The sequence below is a fragment of the Labeo rohita genome, chromosome 2 (genome assembly GCF_022985175.1).
Source record: "Labeo rohita strain BAU-BD-2019 chromosome 2, IGBB_LRoh.1.0, whole genome shotgun sequence".
NCBI lineage: Eukaryota > Metazoa > Chordata > Actinopteri > Cypriniformes > Cyprinidae > Labeo > Labeo rohita.
In genome coordinates this window covers 27,844,095-27,865,771 of record NC_066870.1, presented here as the reverse complement: position 1 = coordinate 27,865,771, position 21,677 = coordinate 27,844,095, and the positions used below count along the sequence as shown (strand labels likewise).

Sequence of the window (21,677 nt, the reverse complement as noted above, 5' to 3'; positions counted from 1 at the left end):
ATATACCAAAACGCACCATAGTTTTACTATGTAAAGTTACTATGTTAATGTTAATACCATATGTTATTTCTGAAGATTCGTGACATGACGACAAACAAATCGCATTAAATACAATAAATTTGTATTAATACTTAACAATATTTACTGTTTGAAAAACCATAAGAGGCGTTTCAAAAACATTATCACAAATATAACAACTATCCCAGATAGCACACGTACGTCAGTAAGATGTCTGTTAAAGATCACTTGATCTGGAAAGCATTTGCTGTGTACAAACATCTGACAGACGTCTTTCAGATGTAAGTTTTACGTACACTCTAAATCATAAACATCTTAAAGACATCTAATATCCGCCTATTTGATATCTGATAGGAAACATCCTATAGACGTATTGCAGACAAGCAAACAATCTAAAAAATACGTCTTGCAGATATAAATGCAGACATCAAATAGACGTCTCCGAGATGTACATGTGCTATCAGGGATAGTGTTTAATATATACCTTGTAACACCATGATATTCTTTGAAGTAGGCTACTCTGGCTAGTATTATGCAAATCTAATAGTATTACCATGGTGTTTTTGACACATTACCCTGTTAGTACAATGTTTTTGGACTTACTATCTTGGAGTATTATGTAGTAATATAGGGCATATAACAAAATGGCATTGTGCTACTCTTTGTCTAGTAAAGGCTATTCACTGATTTAAAAATAAGAGAACAACAGCAAATGTAATATTCAGTTTTTATTCATTCAATCACATTTAGTAGAAAATAAAGCTCATTTAGGGCCAGCAAACTCTTAAACATTTATCCAGTTGCATAAACAATGCCTGATTAAGACAACAGTAATACTGCTAATGATATTGATCGAGTAGACAGGAAATGATAAGAATAAGTTAGTCGCACACTACAAAACTTCACGTGGGTAATGTCGGACATGGGACGGGGGGGGATACATCCACCGAACCGAACGAGAATTCAAGCGATGATTAGTGCAAATATTGGTTCTGTTTATATATTATACTTTACAAAATATCATTCTATGGTTTTAAAGTTTTAAAGATAAATAGCAAAAAGTTCCTTTATGTCAAAGATTGTCAAAAGACTCAGAGGGAGAGAGACGGAGAGAGAGTGAAACAAAGGAATCGTAGTTAAGTGCAGAAGAACAGTGGTTAAGTAAAAGCAGGAGGGGAGGCAAAACAACTCACTTGAGTAAGCAAGAATATGCTGAATATGTGTGTGTGAAATGACTGAGCCGAAAGCAAGAGTCTTTATGAATTCATCAAGGTGCAAATTCATCTGCTGATCATATCTCTCCCTCTCTCTCCTCTCAGCATCACAATGACCCTCTGTTTTCACAGAGCTTTGGCTCAAATGGTTGTCATGATGCTTCAGTGTTGCTTGGCTCCGAACTCTGATGACCTGCAGAGATAAACAGAGGAATAGAGAGAGAGAGAAAGAAGTGAATGATGGCCTACTTACATTACCCGTTTACTAATCTGGCTTTGTTAAAGGTCAGCTCAGAGCCATCTGTCTGTGGACACACAAACATGGACAGGTGCACGCTCGCTTGCTCGCACACTCACAATACATTCACATGTAATACGGGAAAGATTTCCTCTAATTACTGGAGCACTTTCCAGTCAGGCTATCCAATAAAACTGTTGGATGCTTCCAAGAAGCACATACACACGCACACACACAAAACAGCACAGTACCGGGGAAATCCAAGGATTTATTTCGTTTCGGAGGGAGTCTAGGTTTTTTCACGGGGGGTTTGCGATCTGAGGATCTCTCCAGATCACTGCGGGTATCCTGCTCCATCCCTAGGGGGTAAATACAGGGGGCGCACAGAGGGAGGGATGGGATCACACAAGTAAGGATGATTTGATGAAAGCATGCTAGAGCGGTAGATGGTGAATGTGGACACTCCTCCCATGCTTAAAAGGGATTCGAAGTGTGTACCTGTGTCACATGAGTTTGCTTTCCTGTTTCGATGGGGCTTCATGGGACCTACAGGGCTGCTTTTGATTTCATCACCTGAGCAAAAATAAACATTTGTTCTCTATATCGAGGTTAAGTCAGAAAAAAAAAAAAAAAAAAGGATTTTACGAAATGTACAAAATCAGTCAAAAGTTTTTGAACAATACGATTTTTAATCTTTTGTAAAGAAGTCTCTTCTGCTCACCTAGACTACATTTATTTGATCCAAAATACAGCAAAAACAGTAATATTTTGAAATATTTTTACTATTTAAAATAACTTTTATATTTGAATATATTTTAAAATGTAATTTATTCCTGTGATTTCAAAGCTGAATTTTTAGCATCATTACTCCAGTCACATGATCCTTCAGAAATCATTGTAATATTCTGATGTGCTGCTCAAAAACATTTATTATTATTATTACTATTATGTTGAAAACAGCAGAAGTGGATTTTTTTCAGGTTTCATTAATGAATAGAAAGTTCAGAAAAACTGTATTTATCTGAACATTATAAATGTATTTATTATCACTTTTCATTAATTTAAAGCATCCTTGCTAAATAAAAGTACTCATTTTCATAATTTCTTATCCAGAAAAACAAACAAACAAAATATATATTATACTAACTCCAAGCTTTTGAATGGTATAGTGTATAATGTTACAAAAGCATTTTCATTTAATCCTGAAAAAAAAAGTAAAAACTGTTTCAAATATTTATAATAATAATAATAATAGTAATAATGTTTCTTGAAAGGCAAACAAAAAAAAAAAAAACATATTAAAATGATTTCTGAAGAATCATGTGACACTGAATGAGAAGACTGAAGACTGGAGTATTGATGCTAAAAAATTTAGCTTTGACCACAGGAATAAATTACATTTTAAAATATATTAAAATAGAAAGCAGTTATTTTAAATACCAAAAATATTTCACAATATTACTGCTTTTGCTGTATTTTGGATCAAATAAATGCAGACTTGGTGAGCAGAAGAAAATTCTTTAAAAAAACATTAAAAATCTTACTGTTAAAAAACTTTTGACTGGTATTGTATTAATAAATCTATATATTTAAAGGGATAGTTCACCAAAACTTAAAATTCTGTCATTAATAACTCACCCCGCATGTTGTTTCAGACCCGTAAGGCCTTTGGAAAACAAATTAAGATATTTTTGATAAAATCTGAGCTTTCTGACCCTGCATAGACAGCGACGCAACTACCGCGTTTGAGACCCATAAAGGTAGTAAGGAAATCTTTAAAATAGTCCATGTGACATCACTGGTTCAACTTTAATTTTATGAAGCTACAAAAATACTTTTTGTGTAAAGAGAAAACAAAAACAATGACTTTATTCAACAATTTCTTCTCTTCCACGTCAGTCTACCTCAACGCATGTGCAGCAAAGGCTGACACGGAGAAGAAGAAATTGTTGAATAAAGTTATTTTTTTTAGCTTCATAAAATTATGTTTAGTTGCGCTGCTGTCTATGCAGGGTCAGAAAGTTCTCGGATTTCATCAAAAACATCTTAATTTGTGTTCCGAAGATGAGTGAAGGTCTTACAGGTCGGAAACGATATGAGGGTGAGTAATTATTGACAGAATCTTCATTTTGAAGTGAACTATCCCTTTAATATTATAATTAATATAGATTATACGGATTATATATATATTACCTTGAAGCAAAGCAGAATCTACTGAAGCAGAATGAAGCACTGGCTTAGCTGAGGTGGGCAGAGCAGCTGGTGGCTGATTCTCATTGGCCACGTCATGCGGCGAGGAGTCAATGGGAGACGTGTGAGGTGAATAATAACATGGCTGAAAAGAATTAGATAATCATAAGCTGTTTTAATGACATATCTTTGCTATGAGAAGACACTCCCGTTCACAATCACTAACATTTTAAGGCAAACACACAAAGATACTACAACCCAAACACCTTTTCAGGAATGGGTGGAGTCTGTCCTTCTGGTTTTTGGTCTTTTTGGTCTTCTCCACATCCCCTGTCATCTTTTTCCTCATCCTTCTCTCTCAGTTCTCCAGAATCTTCAGTAGATTTATCTAGGGACAGCAAAGAACAACCATGACAATTTCTGTTGATTTACTGTGAGAAATGCTTACTGAAAGCAGTTAACAAAAATAAATAAAAAATCCCTAAAACAAAAGCCAAAAGTCAACTAATGACAGAATATGCAGTACCAGAGCTCTCCTCCAGATGGCGTTGTCGTGTTTTGGCTAAGCTCGGCTTGGCACTCTGAGGCGGCGGCTCGGGTCTTTTTCTGGTTTCCAGCAGCTGAGGGTCCATCAAACTGTCCGGCTTTTTCTGGCTGTCTGACTGTGATTCCTGTCTTCCTGATTCTGACTGTCTGTCTATAGATGGCGTGTGCCCTTTAGCAATGATATCTGAGTGCCGGTCCATCTCATGCTCTCCGTATCCAATCTCTTCTGATGAGCCGAACACCTCACTATAATCAGGCGACTGCAGGGAACAGAGAGGCAGAGTGTGAGAGACTGTGGTAAACATGTCATTATGCTCATTAAATTCCGAATATAATTTGTTTTCGAATCGATCAAAAACAAATGATGCTAACATATTACTTACTAATGAAAACAATTCCTTCCCATGTTTGTTCTCAATATTACCTGCACCATTTTGTGAATGAATAAATAAATATCACATAGTCTGTGCAGCAGCGTTGGCCTAATTTCAATTTAAGAACTGGCACTGCTTCAGCTTGTGATGTAGAACCTGAACTGACGTGGAATCGCAACACAGAATGTTGAATTGGAATTAGAACGACAAGCAGAGGAATTTACTGGATTGTAACTGAACAGTCACACAAAAGTTCTCTGACTTGTCAGAAATAATACATCATTTTTACTACTTATGCCTTTAACCTGGTGCACCTTAAATTAGACAAATCTTTTTTAAAGAATTCTATATTGTCAAAATAACCACATCTGTGTCTATGCAAGGTCAGAGCTCTCGGATTTCATCAAAAATATCTTAATTGTGTGAAGATGAACGATGGTCTTCCGGGTTTGGAACGACATGAGGGCGAGTAATGACAGAGTTTTCATTTTTGAGTAAACTATCCTATTCAACTATTTCAAGAACTGAACTGGAATCTAAATTACATAATGTGGTGAACTTTACCTGTCTCTGTGAGAAGCAGGATGGGCTAATTCCCATCATTCCCGGTAGGGGTATACCCTGAACGGACCTTCCTGACAGCTGAGGGGTCCTCTGAACACCCGGCCCTACAAGCCTCCCATTGGTGCCCTCAGTGCCTAGTTCTAACCTCCCACGATCCTTCGGGTGTTGAATCAAGGAGTACACATTCTCAGTGGCAATACTGAAAGAGCATCAGATGAAAGGAAAATCAGATTAAAAGTTTGGTTTATGGTGTCTGACTTATAAGGTAATATGCTATAAAATTATTTAGTATATACACTACCATTCAAAATAATTTTTTAAAAGAAATTAATACTTTTAATCAGAAAAGACAAATTAAATTGATCAAAAGTGACAGTAAAGATATTTATATTACAAAAAATGTATAATTCCAAAAAATGCAGTTTTTTTTTAAACTTTCTATTCATCAAAGAGTCCTGTTTTTTACAGAAATATTAAGCATTTTTTTTACATTGATAATAATAAAAAGATTCTTGAGCATGAAATCAGCATATTAGAATGATTTCTGAAGGATCATGTGACACTGAAGACTGAAGTAATACAGTTGAAGTAAAAAGTTTAGGTACACCTTGTAGAATCTGCAAAATGTTCATTATTATAAAAGAGCGATCATACAGAATTCACGTTATTTTTTATTTAGTACTGATCTGAATAAGATAATTCAAATAAAATACATTTACATATAGTTCACAAGAGAAAGTAATAGCTGAATTTATAAAAATGATTCAAAAGTTTACATACACTTGATTCTTAATACTTTGTTGTTACCTGAATGATGTTTTTTTTTTGGTGAAAGTTGTTCATGAGTCCCTTGTTTGTCCTGAACCGTTAAACTGCCCACTGTTCTTCAGAAAAATCCTTCAGGTCCCACAAATTCTTCGTTTTTTTCAGCATTTTTGTGTATCTGAACCCTTTCCAACAAGGACAACTGAGGGACTCATATGCAACTATTACAGAAGGTTCAAACACTCAGTGATGCTTCAGAAGGAAACACGATGCATTAAGAGCCGGGGGTGTAAACCTTTGAACAGAATGAAGATCTGAACATTTTTCCTATTTTACCTAAATACCATATTTTTTTCATTTAGTACTGCCCTTCAGAAGCTACAGAAGATACTTACATGTTTCCCAGAAGACAAAATAAGTTAAATTTGCCCTGATCTTCAAATTCAAAAAGTTTCAAACTGTTAATGCATCGTGTTTCCTTCTGAAGCATCAGTGAGTGTTTGAACCTTATGTAATAGTTGCTGAAAAACCAAAGAATTTGTGGGACGTAAATGAACTTGTGAACAACTACCACTAAACAAAAACACAGCTGTGGATCATTCAGGTAACAACACAGTATTAAGAATCAAGCAGGTGTAAACTTTTGAGCAGGGTAATTTTTATAAATTCAACTATTATTTTCTCTTGTGTACTGTAGTAAATGTCTTTTATGTGAAATATCTTATTCAAGTCAGTACTGAATAAAAAAAATAACATGCATCTTGTATGATCCCTCTTATTTTGCTAAAACAATTAACATTTTGCAGATTCCGCTGATGAAAATTCAGCTTTGCCATCACAGGAATAAATTGTAATTTTATATTTTAAAATGTAATAACATTTTTTGAACGGTAGTGTACTATAAATGCTTATATATTCAAATACGTATGACTCACTTAGTGCGACATTCCTCCCCACAGGCCCCGCCCCTTCCTGTAGAGTCTGACTCCTGATATGATATGGTAGAGTTTCGGTTCTTTCTGAATCCAGAGAAGATTGACAGCACACTGCGTCTTTTCTTCCGCCTCAGAGCCTGAGCGTGATGGTGGGATGACAGCTGACTGCAGGACAGAAAGTCAGGGTGTCAGAGATAAGATAACATCCGCATTTTTAGCATGCCCATATGCCTTCAACCTTTAAAAAGTGAGCAAATATGACACCTTCATTGTTAGAGTTCATTACTACACAGAAGTGTTCAGTACTGAAGCACCTGTCTGGTAAAACTCTCTTGGTGTAGAAGTCAGGCAGTCCATCATCCAACAGAGATACTCCACCATTCTCCGAGCAGTGCTACAGGACGACAAGAGAAATAATGATGATGATGATGATGATGTGTGCTTTTGAGGACTGCGACTGGAGTAGATCATCTCTCTAAATTTGTGTTAGTGGATGCTGCTGTCATGGTACTGCTTCTTACCATCTGGGATTTGTTCATCTGTATTATGTCAGTGCATTAATTTGATCAACAGACATTACAAAGACACGGCTTGCAGGCACTTAGATTGATCAGAAGTGATTGAAAAGGAAAGAGCCTTTAATGTTGATGTTTTAATTCTGGAAACCCTGCAGAAAACATCTGGGCCTGTGTTCAGACTGATTTCTTTAAACAATCATGCTAACAAGAGAACGTGATTAAAATCACCCCCCTCCTTCTCTTGTTAACGGCTTGAATGGATGTCGATTAATCGACTTTTATTTAATATTTTATGTTTTTCTGAAGAATAAATCCTGTAGGATTTTTAAATCAGTTTTGCAGAATTCTCAAAGAAATATCACACTGCCATCAGTCCTGAAGCAAATCAGAGAAGTCACTGTTACTATGGAAACAAGAATCGTGGGAAAACACAGTGACTGCCCACTCTCATTAAAATAATAATTGGCCTCAATCAACTTATATATCTGCATATTTTTGACCCTGGATCACAAAACCAGTGGTAAGTAGCACAGGTATATTTGTAGCAATAGCCAACAATACATTGTGTGGGTCAAAATTCTTTTTTTTTTTTAATGCCAAAAATCATTAGGATGTTAAGTAAAGAGGATGTTCCACAAACATATTTTGTAAATTGCTTACCATAAATATATCAAAATTTAATTTTTGATTTGTAATATGCATTGCTAAGAACATCTGGACAACTTTATAGGCAATATTTAGATTCTTTTGCACCCTCAGATTCCAGATTTTCAAATATCTCAGCCAAATATTGTCCTATCCTAACAAACCATACATCAATGCAGTGTTAATTTCGTCGAAGAACATTTTTTCTGTAACTAAGACGAGATGTTGACCAGCTACATCTAATATCTGATGATAAAAACTATGACGCATCTTCGTTAACAAGACGAGACGGGACTAGAATGTTATTTGAGGACTATGGGACATTCAAAATACATCCTATGGACCCTTTTCACAAGCCTGTGATGACGCCTTTTAACGGTCATCATCAGCATAAATCCTTTAAAGTTTTTCATATTTTGATTTTTAAAATATGTATGTACATTTATAACTATACTTTGTATTACATCACCTTTTTATCAAGTTACAAAAAAACTAGTTTAGCTATGCGATAGGCTAAGTTAAATGTCTTGTCTTTCAAAATGTGCGTCCCTGTCATTGGATCATAAGGGACGTATCTAGTCTCAGTATGACAGCCGCAAACAGCCGGCTACCAAAACACGAACTTGCAATATGAAACAACGGCCTCAACACCCGAAGGGTTAGCGATAGGGTGACTAGACGTCTCGTTTTTCCGGGAGTCACAATTCGTGGTCTATTAACAAGTTAGTGAAGGCGGGACAGGCGGAATAGCGCTAATAGCGCTCTCTCTGGCGCACACTCCATTTCTTCAGTTTTCATACAGCGCATAATCAGTTCTCAGTTCTCAAATACACACACAGTAGTCCAAATGTCCATCCTGTTGAGTATCTCACCTAAATACAGTCGGTTATGGCTTAAGTGAACGTAAACAGGTGGGTGAAAACTGAATGTGTCAGTATTACATGCATGCCTTCCGTCGTAAAGGGACAGCATTCCTAATGAAACCCCTATGTGTCATTAATGTTAACCAAAAAAAGATGTTAAATAAATGTTAATTAAACCTACTGCATCTGAGAAAATGAATTTAATTTCTACCCAGAAATGAAAATTGTCAATTTATTCCAGTTTCAATTTATTAACATAATTTATTTCCAAATTCAATCCTTGATTCAAATTTCTCATAAGCTTAACTGATTTGGAATAAAGAGAGAAGAATTAATGACTATTTTTGTTTGTTGGTAACAATTTTTTAAACATTTTGGTTAAAAGTAATGACTAAAAGTAACAACTAAAAGTAGACAAAAATGTAATGACTTTTCGTGGACTAAAACTAGACTAAAACTATGAAAGACTCAAATGACTAAAATGACTAAAATGACTAAATCAAAAATGCCTGTCAAAATTAACACTGCATCAATGGAAAGCTTATTTATTTAACTTTCGGATGATGTACACATCTCAGTTTTAAATAATTGACCCTTATGACTGGTATTGAGGTCACATATATGGAATATATTTGAATAATAAACTTCCAATATATGGTATTGTATACTTACAGTTATATAGATATAATTATTTTTTAAAAATGCATGAATTACATTACCGATTCAATACTGTAAGATGAACAGAAATAGATTTGGCTACTTTTTAAAAAAGAAAACATGATTAAAAGTTTGTTTTTCTCTCTCTCTCTCTCTCTCTTTACGAATCCAGAAGTGCTTCGTTCCCTAGTCAAATGAATAACAGGAGCTACAAGAAGACTGCTGGGGATACAAGCGATTCAACGACAACATGATAAGGGATGCCTCTGGAGTCGCAAACCTAAACACGACTTTTTCTGCAGCTGATTTAATTATAGGTAAAATAAGAGACTTCAGTTTGATGAGATTGTGTTTTCCCACTATACACTAAGGCCCCAGTACAAGACTCGTTGCCAAGTGTATCTATTAAACTGAATTAAATATATGATGAATATGTGGTTAATATAAGACTTGAGGGCAATTACACAATATGAGGCAATCTTGAAATGGTTGAAGTGTATTAAAGAGATGCACCCAAAAATGAAAATTCTGTCATTAATTACTCACCCTCATGTCGTTCCAAACCTGTAAGACCTTTGTTCATCTTCGGAACTCTTGTGAATGGCAGCGGGAATGATACGGAAGTAAAGAAATGTTAAATAAAGTTGTTATTTTTGTTTTCTTTGCACACAAAAAGTATTCTCGTAGCTTTAGGGTTGAACCACTGATCTCACATGGACTATTTTAACGATGTCCTTACTACCTTTCTGGACCTTGAACGTGTCAGTTGCGTTGATGTCTATGCAGGGTCAGAGGGTCACATAAGGGTGAGTAATTAATGACAGAATTTTCATTTTTGGTTGAACTATCTCTTTAAGTCATTTTGTGACATTAACCTCATTTTTATTTACCTTATTTTAATAGTAAGAATGCTATATAAATCTAAAAATTAGTATTGGTGTGGTAATGCTGGCAATGGTACTTGTTCTTACTGCCTCAAAAGGAGCGTGTGCAGTCCTGTGTCTCCGTGGTGGACGTGGTCTGACGTGGGTCACGTGACGCAGAGGTGAACCCTGTGTGGGCAGTGTGGACAGACCTTCCCATGATGCTGAGCGTGAAAGGGGAGCAGATGTCTGAGGAGTGGACACTAAAGGTGAGGAGTTGGGATCTTCACCTAGACCTGGAGGAGAGTGAATCACATCAAATTAATTATAGGATATGCTGATTCATTAACTGAATTAATCACAAATAATCATACACAGTATATCTACTGAGAAATGATCAGCAAAAACATTATGGCAGATAGAAAAACGTAAAATAAATACCAGTCAAACATTTTTGAACAGTATGATTTTTTTAAAGTAAATCCAAGCAAAAACAGTAACATTTTGAAATATTTTTTACTATTTAAAATAACTTAACATTTAAATAACGATTTAATTTTTTAATGTAATTTATTCCTGTGGTCAAAGCTAAATTTTCAGCATCATTACTCCAGTTTTCTGTCACATGTTCCTTCAGAAATCTTTCAAATATGCTGATTTGCTGTTTAAGATTTATTATTATTATTATTACTATTATTATTATTATCAATAATTATACCGGTTGAGTACATTGTTTTTACACTATACCATAGTGTCAGTATAATTGTTTTTTTTGGGAAAGAAACTATAGAAATGTATGCTTTTATTTAGCAACTATTGATCAATTTGATCAATGATCAATGATCAAAAGTGATGATAAAGACATTTATAAAGTTACAATAGACTTCTATTTTAGATAAATGCTGTTCTTCTGAACTTTTTAAACATCAGAAACCTGAAAAAATTCTACACTGTTCAACATAATAATAATAATAATAATAATAATAATAATAATAATAATAATAATAATAAATGTTTTTGGAGCAGCAAATCAGAATATTAGAATGATTTCTAAAGGAAATATATTTAGAAATCAAAAACATAAAAGAGTTATTTTAAATAGTAAAAATATTTCAAAATTGTATTGTTTTTGCTGTTCTTTGGATCAAATAAATGCAGGTTTGGTAAGCAGAAAAGACTTCTTTAAAAAAAAAAAAAAAAAAAAAAAACTTATTTAGCAGTGCTATTTCTAAAGGCACAGTTTAACCAAAAAAGAAAATTTGTTGAAAATTTAAACATCCTCAAGTCATCCAAATTGTGAATAAATTAGTTTTTTCATTAGAACAGATAGAAAACATTAGAATTCCATCACTTGCCCACCAATATATCCTCTGTACTAGATGGGTGCCGTCAGAATTAGAGTCCGAACAGCTGATTAACATCACAGTCCATCATTAAGATGTTTTTAACCATTGTTTCCAGCTCAAATATGAGTCCTCTATCCCTAACATTACTTTCTCTTTGTGGGCTCATCTGAATCAGGGAAGAAATATGCACAAATCAAGCACTGTTTAGAAGCAAAAATAGTCCAAAACGGTTCTAAACAAACATGTCAGTGGATTTTGATGTGAGAGGACAACAGACGATGGACTTTTTCACTGGAGAAAGCATTATTATGGATTATGGACTATATTTTGGCTAGAAGCATCAGTTTCAAGCTAAAATTCCTTAATGGATAGAATGTTTTTATCAGTTGTTTGGACTCTTTGATGGCACCCATTTACTATGGAGGATCCATTGGTGAGCAAGTGAAGTAATGCTACATTTTTCCAAGTTTATTTTTATTTTATTTTTTTATCTTAGATGGCCTGAGGATAAGTACACTTCCATTAAATTATCATTTTTGAGTGAACTATTCTTCTATTCTTTTTTTTTTTTTTAAACTGTCATTAAGCACAATTAAGTGTATGCATTTCATTTTTAATTGTATTTTTATACTAATTTTTATACTAAACAGACCTAGCAAATGTTAAACAACTTTTATAAATTAAATTGAGCTAAAAACACCATATAAAAAATGAATGGGTTTAACTGAAAAATTCATTCGCAGTGTAAGTATACATGACTTGAAAGCACTGAATGAGTGTTCAACTAAAAAATGAATGATAGTCCTACGTGCGTGTGTGACTCACTGAGTCTGTTGGATACGGGACGAATGCGCCTGGTCCTGGAGCTGCGTTTCTTAATGGCGATTGTGTCCTATGTGCAGAGAGCGACAGAAGTGAGTGAGAACATCGCGAACTGAGCAGATGACAAGACCGCTGAGTTACAAGAGATGACAGATACTGTAAATACCACCAAACACGCAAATGAGTCAGTTGTGAGTGATTCACGTAACACACTCACTATGCTGATGCCAAAGTCATCCTCCACAACATCCAGTATATCAGCATGTCTGTGTGTGCGTCTGGCCGTTCCCCCGTCTTCCAGCCGTCTCATCTGAGAAACCTGCCGGAGCTGTGATGACGAACAGATGCGTGAGGAAGAGCGACGCTTGAGCACGTGTTCAGAATGAACAGACGAATGGAGAGAGAAATTGGTGTGTAGTACCAGGGTTTTGTGTGTGGCATAAAGCTCCTGTAGGATCTGGTCCACTATGGAGTTAGTGAGATACGAGACCACAGATAGCTTCACCTCCCTAAGAGTGAGAGAGATGGGAGATACAGAAAAAAAAAACATGTTACAGCATGTTAAAATCATGCTGGGAATTCCAACTGTGAATACAGTGGCTACAGAAAAGTAGGTCTGTCTTTATATCAAAGACTTCATGATTTTGATTGGCAGGTGCATCACACAGATCATTATTTTGGACAAAAACGTAGGCACAGCCAGGATACAACCATGCAAGGTGAATCAATATCAAGAAAGAATCTACATCAAAGGGTCTTTGAAAGGACAAAGCTCCAAAACAAAACAAAATAAAATAAAATAAAATAAAATAAAATAAAAAATATTGAATAATGCCCATTTATTCTAATTCTACTAATATAAGATTAATACTAAAAATACTACTGATACTATTATAATAAATACTAATACTAATACTAATAATATTTGAATAAGAATTTAATTGTAGTTAATTAACAAATTAATTAGTTAGTTGATTTGTGGTTGCAAACTTACTTATAGTTAGTAGAACGTTTATAGTAGAACGTTTGGACTATCAAAAAGTGAAGTGTAACCAAAGAAGGAAAAAATAAAATATAAAAGCCTTTAATGTGTTGTTTGTTCCCTTATTTTAAATTCTGCATTTATATATACAAATATGTAGATGTATTTTTTCCATGATAGCAAACTTGAAATATTAAGAGGTCTTTGAAGGACTAATCTGCAAATAAAAATAAAATAAAATAATAAATTGAATAATGTAAATTAATTCTACTAACCTTATAACCTAAGATTAATACTAATAAATAATAACATTTTAATGAGAGTTTGTTGAAATGTAGTTACAAATTAATTAGTTGACATGTGGTTGCAAATTTGTTTGTTACCTTATTTTAAATTCTGTATATATATATATATATATATAAATATGTAGACTTGAAGGACTGTGCTACAAATAAAAAAAAAATTAAAAAAAAATAATAAAAATTAATAATAAATTGAATAATGTCTAATACTAATGATCAATACTAATAATGCTACTAATAAAATAAAATAACTACCAATACTATAATACTATAATAAATACTAATACTAAAAATATTTTAATGGTAGTTTGTTAAATTGTACTTACAAATTAATTAGAGTTAGTCAACATTTGGTTTAAATTTACTTATAGTTAGTAAAACGTTTATAGTAGAACGTTTAGACTATCAAAAAGAGTAACCAAAAAGGGGAAATTAAAATATTAAGCATTTAATGTGTTATTTGTTACCTTATTATATATTCTGTATTTATAAATATAAATATGTAGACTTTTTATTTCCATGATAGCAACCTTGAATCAAAATTAAGTGGTCTTTGAAGGACTACGCTGCAAATAAAACAAATAAATAAAATACAATAAAATGTAATAATAATCAATAATAAATTATTATTAATTATTATTAATAATGTCAATTTATTCTACTAACCTCAACCTAAGATTAATACTTATAATTGTACTAAAAATAAAATAAAATAATTAGCAATACTATAATAAATAATAATACTAACACTAAAAATATTTTAATGAGAGTTTGTTAAATTGTGTTATACTTAGTAGAACCTTTATATTAAAATGTTTGGACTATCAAAAAGTGAAGAAAAAATAAAAGGAAAAAATTAATTTAATGTGTTGTTTGTTAAAGTTAAACTTAAAAGGAAAAATAATGATAAAAAATAAAATAAAGGCTTCAGCATGTTTGTTATACCTTTTTTACATACATGTACTTTTTTCTTTGATTGCATCCGTGATATTAACGCAAAATCAGTCCTGTGTTACAGACATTCCAGTCATAGGCTTAATCCAATTTCTTAAGTTTGCACAAATATACCAAAAAGGCAAGCTCCACCACAGATTACACTAAGCGTGCAAAACATTTTCAGAGATTTCTGTCATTATCCATTCAAGCAGACAGCTGTTTTGAAAGCTGCTGCCTGGAGGCATTATAAAGATGGCCGTCGACTGAACCGACTTCAAAAAAGGACTTTAGTATAATTCTCCAAGTATTAATTTCAGAAACATCAACAACTCAACAGCCTCCTTCCTTACTCCAGAGCTCTGTTGATATCCTGAGCTGCCCTCTCCATCAGAGCGGTGCGGATGGATGAACGAGGGATGGACACGCGCTCAGAGATGGAGGAGAGGGGAGGAGAGAGACACTCCGCTGCGGCACAAGAAAGAGGACACAGCTCCCGGCACAGAGACACCATGGAGTCCACAATGACCTGCGCAAATCCACCATCAATCACTCATCACATCTTTCAATTCCATCAGAACAAGACAGCAGATATAAATCAGGCTGAAGGATGAGAGGGAGAGAAACAGCACCTGTAGTTCTTTATCAGCTGCTTTGGCCAGTTCTCCAGCCAGAGAGTCCAGCCTCTGTCTCACCGGACCGTCCACTGACAGCACGTGGGCCAGTTCGCACAGCGAGGGGTACAGCTAGAGGACAGTGCAGACATAATTCACACACCAGTCATGATCTCTTACTCTCTCTCACGGACCGCGATGAAGGTTGCATCAGAGTCATGCAGGTGATTTGTCTTTAACTTTTAATGTTTGCTCATAAAAGCATAAGAGGTAGAAGTTGAACGTTTCCTAAATTAATAATCAGAAAACACATGAAATCAATAACTGAGTCACTCAAGTATCTGCATTTATGCCAGCATATAAATAACATCTGAATGAATATTACCATGCAGCCATCTGCAATGTATATTAAAAAACATATGTTAAGCAAATAACAACATTAAAGGATTGGTTCACTTCCAGAATAAAAATTCCCTGATAATTTACTCATCTCTATGCCATCCAAGATTTTCATGTCTTTCTTTCTTCAGTCAAAAAGAAATGAAGGTTTTTGAGGAAAACATTCCAGGATTTTTCGACATATAGTGGACTTCAACAGGTTGGAGGTCCAAACCTGCAGTTTCAGTGCAGCTTCAAAGGGCTCTAAACAATCGCAGCAGTGGAATATGAGTCTTATCTAGCCAAACGAATGGTTATTTTCTAAAAAAAAAAAAAAAAAAAAAAAAATTGATACTTTTTAACCACAAATGCTTGTAGTTTTTAACTTTTAAGTACAGAGACGAAGAACTAGCCATTCGTGACTTTTCCAACATGATTATGCATAAAGAGCTAGTGCAAGATGAACATTTGTAATTAAAAAATATATAAATTTGATTTTTTTTTTAGAAAATAACCAATCGCTATGCTAGACAAGACCTTTATTTCTCATGTGGGATTGTGTAGAGCCCTTTGAAGCTGCATTGAAACTGCAGTTTGGACCTTCAACCCGTTAGCTCCCACTGAAGTCCACTATATGGAGAAAAAACCTGGAATGTTTTCCTCAAAAACCTTAATTTCTTTTGACTGAAGAAAGAAAGACATGAACATCCTGGATGACATAGGGGTGAGTAAATTATGTGGATTTTTTTTTTCTGGAACTGAACTAATCCTTTAATGTGATTATAGACAAAATCCACAGCACTAAATCTACTAGCAATTGTGTACGATAATAGAATTAAAATTTTATACATACCTGACTTTATGATCTTAAAAATCTTTTGCTTTAAATGTTAAATGCTTAAATACTATAAATTAGATTTGTAATTGTAATTATAGTAGCACTTTACAATATAGTTTAATTTGTTAACATTAGTTAATGCAATGAGCAAAACATTCACAGCATTTATTAAACTAACAGTGTTACTGTAATATATTTAGAGTTTAACGTTTCAAGTTAAATTAACATTAGGGAACGTTTTATTAAACAACATGAATTAACAATGAACAATAGTATAATTTATAACTTAACATTTAACTCTGTTAAAGGAGAAGTCCACTTTCAGAACAAAAATTTACAGATAATGTACTCACCCCTTTGTCATCCAAGATGTTCATGTCTTTCTTTCTTCAGTTGTAAAGAAATTATGTTTATTTGAGGAAAACATTTCAGGATTTTTCTCCATATAATGGACTGATATGGTGCCCCGATTTTGAACTTTCAAAATGCAGTTTAAATGCAGCTTCAAATGATCCCAAATGGGGATGTAGACGATCCCAGCCGAGAAAGAAGGGTCTTATCTAGTGAAACGACTAGTTATTTTCATAAAAATTTATATACTTTTTAATGTCAAACGCTCGTCTTATCTTGCTCTGCCTGAACTGTTTTTTTCCAGTTCATGACAGTTAGGGTATGTCGAAAAACTCCCATCTCACGTTCTCCCTCAACTTCAAAATCGTCCTACAGTGTATCGCTGTTTTACCTTTTTTGTTAAGGGTGTTTGATCTTTGCATGTTCACTTTGCAAAGACTGTGTCAGTACTTCTGCAGCGATGTAGGATGATTTTGAAATGATTTTTGAAGTTGAGGGAGAAAATATGATTGGAGATTGGAGACCCTAACTGTCTTGAGCCAGAATACACAGAGTTCAGGCAGAGCAGGACAAGACAAGCGTTAAATTAAAAAGTATTTAAATTGTATTTTAATGAAAATAACCGATCGTTTCACTAGACAAGTTGTAAATGATCCCAATCTTCCTTGATTGGGATCATTTACAACCGCATTTGGGATCATTTGAAACAGCATTTAAACTGCATTTTGAAAGTTCAAACTCGGGGCACCATATCAGTCCATTATATGGAGAAAAATCCTGAAATGTTTCCCTCTAAAAACAATTTCTTTATGACTGAAGAAAGAAAGGCATGAACATCGTAGATGACAAAGGGGTGAATACATTATCTGTCAATTTTTGTTCTGGAAGTGAACTTCTCCTTTAATAAATCCTGTAAGAACAGTTCTAGAATCTCGTTAAAAAGTATTAACTGAATATCGGTGAAATATTATTACAATTTAAAATCACTGTTTTCTATTTTTAAAAGATTTTAAAATGTGATGATGAAAAAGCTGAATTTTGTGTTTAGTATCACACAATCCTTCAGAAATCATCATAATATGCTGATTTAGTGCTCAAGAAATACTTCCTATTGTTATCAAAATCAAAAACAGTTGTGCAACCAATATTTTTGTGGAAAGTGTGATATATTTTTTCTTTAGATTTTTTTTTGATCAATTTAAAGTTCAAAAGAACAGCATTGTTGTAACATTATAAATGTCTTTACTGTTATTTCTGATCCATTTAAAGGGTTGTGAACTAAGAAATCAAAATTCCCTTGATATTTTGACATATGAGTCATTGTATTATAATAACATCCTGTAACTCCAAACTTTTTGTTAGTCTAAAAACAGCTTATTTTGAAGCCAGTCTGCCAAAATGACAGGTTTTTATGTCACTCTATGATGTAATAGTGTGGGTAAACACAGCAAACGCCTGCTTCTACATCACTGCCTGTTTAGCCCCACCCACTGATTTGCGCATTTAGTGCAAATAACGAAAGGCAAACACAGGTCTATGCAAAAACCAAACGCTAAAGATGACCAGTGCAGTGCCAAGTTGTGGAAAAACAATATTTGAATCGCCTTCCTTTTAGGAAAGAGTGAATTAACTTTATTTGTAATGAATTTCCAGACCCTGTCAGTAAAACTTGGTCCTTTGTTCACTTCATTTTACCACAGATTTATTTACAAACAAGGCACAATTCGACGCAGGATGTTCGGAAAGATTGAAACGAAAAGACAATGCAGTAATGTCACACCACACAAATGTGAGTAACTGTTTTTATTATGTGGTCACTAATGCTTTGTCTGTTATTACAGATCATTTAATATTTCCTGAATATTTATGCATTTTAACCTAAATCACAGCAGCATCCAGAAGGATGCAGGCTGTCAAACATACACAACTGTTAGCCAATCATAGCAGTGCCCATTTATTTCCAAGTCTACAGTCTGCCATGCCTATTCAAACAGAGCGTTCTGATGAGGAAGGTCAAAACAGGACAGAAAATAGCCTGTTACTACTAAATTATGAGTTTTTTTTATGTAAAAATCTTGATGACATTATAAGTGGACCTTTAGTGAACAGTACAAAATAATAGAAATGGCAGTTCATGACCCCTTTAATGCGCCCTCTCTGAATAAAGGTATTCAGTTCTTTCAAAATATATTATTTTTGTGTTCTTTCTAATATGTGTGTTTTTTCATAAGTGTGATGACTGTACTACTCTGTGGAAAACAGTCCTAATAAAAAAAATAAAGCAGAGTGTTCGTGCAGACGCTTGACAGGTAAAACACAAACAAACTCACAGCTCGAGAGTTCCTGGCTTCCTTGAGGACCTGTCTGGCAGCCTGTAGCTCTTCCCCTTCACCTGTTCCTCTCAACACACACACCTGCTGTTGCACACGCACACACAGACGCTCCATCACCTGGGACAGCAGCAGGACAGAAAGAAAGAGACAGAGAGAGAGAAAGGGACAGACAGAGAAAGCGAGCATGCGAGAGCAACAGAGAGAGAGAGAGAGCGGAGAGAGGAGAGAGATATCTCTGTGTGAGTTTGATTCAACAATGCACAGTAAGATCAGTCGGAGTTTACATTAGCATGTGAAAGAGATGCTCTTTCACAAACTCAAATGTTTAAACACATGCATGTTTTTTAAAGGAGACTATGTCCATGAAGTTTCAGCCCAAAATACCCCACAGATCATTTATATTGTCCTTTTGAAATTGCCCATTTTGAATGGAAGTAGAAACATGCTGTTTTCACGCATGTCCCTTTAAATGCAAATAAGAATAGAGCCAGAATAGGGCTGTGCCTTTACAGCCCGTTAGTGTTGTCACGATACCAACATTTTGACTTCGATACGATACCTAACTAAAATATCACGATACTACTACTGAACCAATACTACGAAAAAAAAAGCTTAAAGGATAATGCCAAATCTTATATCATGACATATTTTTTGTTATTTTATCTTTGTTATTAATAATAAGAATCTAGATGCAAGTAACAAACTAAAGGACAACTACAATAAAACAAAGACACAAATTAAATAAAGAAGGCCCTATGAATTTTTTTCCTAAATTCTATTTTAATTTTTCTAAACTCTATTTTAATGGTTACATTAAAAAAATATTTATCAAAAAGCATGTCTAATTAATTGAAATCATGAAACCTGCACAATTTAACAGCAATTTATTCAAAGTTTAACAAAAATTACGTTTTTAAGGCTCTATGAAATACGTTTTATTATTTTTCTCAAATTCAGTTTTATCTGTGAATCTCTGTTTTCCATTAATTTTCTGGATTCTATTTTAATCATTTCATTACATTACATTTTAATCAAAAGGATGACTAACGAATTTATAAAGGATAATTAGAGTTGACAAAGAATTAATTTATTATATGCTATTTATTTCTTTTTATTTCAGAAATACTGTGTTGTGTATTTACAATTTTCTGGTAAATAAATTCTGGTAAATATTTTTTTTTTGGTAAATACTCCTTAAACATTACTTTAATAGTATTTTTATTATTAGTAGTAGTACTATCTTTACATAAAGTAATATATTAAAGGAACCGTATGTAGGATTGTGGCCAAAACTGGTACTGCAATCACTTTTAAAATACTGTAGAACGGCGTATCCCCTCCCCCTTCCCCCTGACTCGAGGTTGCCAGCTAAGCTGCAGGATTCCGCAGGAACGTAGGCTGCTACAAGGAGCTTCCAATGGCAAGTGACGAGTCCTACACAATACGTTTTTTTTTCTTCTGTTACTTATGTTTATGCTTCACGAGAGATGTTTTGCGAAGTAATTATGTGTCGCAAAAATTTACTAAAGGCGATTAGCCAAATATTTCGTAAAGATGTACTGTAATACCACATTTCAGTCGGAACAGAGATTGTTTTCATACCGTGCTAGTGGTGCGATATAAAGCTTTTTATGAACGCATTTAGCACGGGCGACCGTGGAAAATCCACTGTGTACAGAAGCACGGGGCTTTTAGCCTATACCAACAAAATTCTTCTCCGTTTTCAGCCGTCTCCATCTGTCAAAGGCATCTCCTATACAAATCCTTGTTTTATTTCGGACTTTGTCACGACGTACTTCGGATTCATAACGAGGTCTTTTAGGTTTCGTAACTTTATACATGTTTTATCCGACACCTTCGTAGCTGCAGCTGTAACTAGAGCAGAGCTGCCAACCCAGATAACGAAACTCTACTGACTTCGTGATTGGTAGATAGCTGGAGGGTGGCGCCTCAGACCAAAACACAACATGACAACATCAACATCAGTTGAGGGCTGCAACTTTCACTTTTAAATGACAATATCCTGGCCGGACCACTGTTGTCAGTGATATAAGTATTTGAAATGAACATGATTTCTTAATGTCTAGTGACATGTCAGGGCCATTTTATGATTAACTGAAATAAATTTCTTACATACGGTTCCTTTAATATATCTCTGACTGTCCAAGTTAAACGGAACTTTTATTTTTTAAGGGTTGCTGTGAAGGTTCTTCATTATATGACGATAGTTACCGCAAAAGAAATGGTAAAATGCTCATGAAGTGACTCTCACATGATGTTCATGTGTTCATATACTCATATATTGAGGCGGCAGAGGCAGAAAACACTGCGAGCGTCACGCGTATGTTTGTAGTAAACAAAACTGCGCGTCTGCGCCATTCACTAACA

The 21,677-nt window shown here is 34.3% G+C and overlaps 1 protein-coding gene across 1 annotated transcript in view; it reads right to left on the bottom strand.

Annotated features, from left to right (window-relative positions):
• Positions 1-733: 733 nt before the first annotated feature.
• Positions 734-21,677, bottom strand: part of carmil3 (capping protein regulator and myosin 1 linker 3) — an 80,519-nt gene continuing 59,575 nt past the window's right edge. The window contains exons 25-40 of the mRNA XM_051136702.1: positions 19,287-19,406; positions 15,408-15,521; positions 15,129-15,304; positions 12,980-13,067; positions 12,776-12,886; positions 12,562-12,628; positions 10,499-10,686; positions 7,159-7,238; positions 6,845-7,009; positions 5,145-5,343; positions 4,187-4,466; positions 3,927-4,048; positions 3,664-3,805; positions 1,969-2,043; positions 1,722-1,829; positions 734-1,425 (exon numbers count right to left, since the gene is read on the bottom strand). Coding sequence (XP_050992659.1) covers positions 1,385-1,425; positions 1,722-1,829; positions 1,969-2,043; positions 3,664-3,805; positions 3,927-4,048; positions 4,187-4,466; positions 5,145-5,343; positions 6,845-7,009; positions 7,159-7,238; positions 10,499-10,686; positions 12,562-12,628; positions 12,776-12,886; positions 12,980-13,067; positions 15,129-15,304; positions 15,408-15,521; positions 19,287-19,406 — 2,076 coding nt within the window. The 3' untranslated portion in view covers positions 734-1,384. The remainder of the gene's footprint in view (positions 1,426-1,721; positions 1,830-1,968; positions 2,044-3,663; positions 3,806-3,926; positions 4,049-4,186; positions 4,467-5,144; positions 5,344-6,844; positions 7,010-7,158; positions 7,239-10,498; positions 10,687-12,561; positions 12,629-12,775; positions 12,887-12,979; positions 13,068-15,128; positions 15,305-15,407; positions 15,522-19,286; positions 19,407-21,677) is intronic.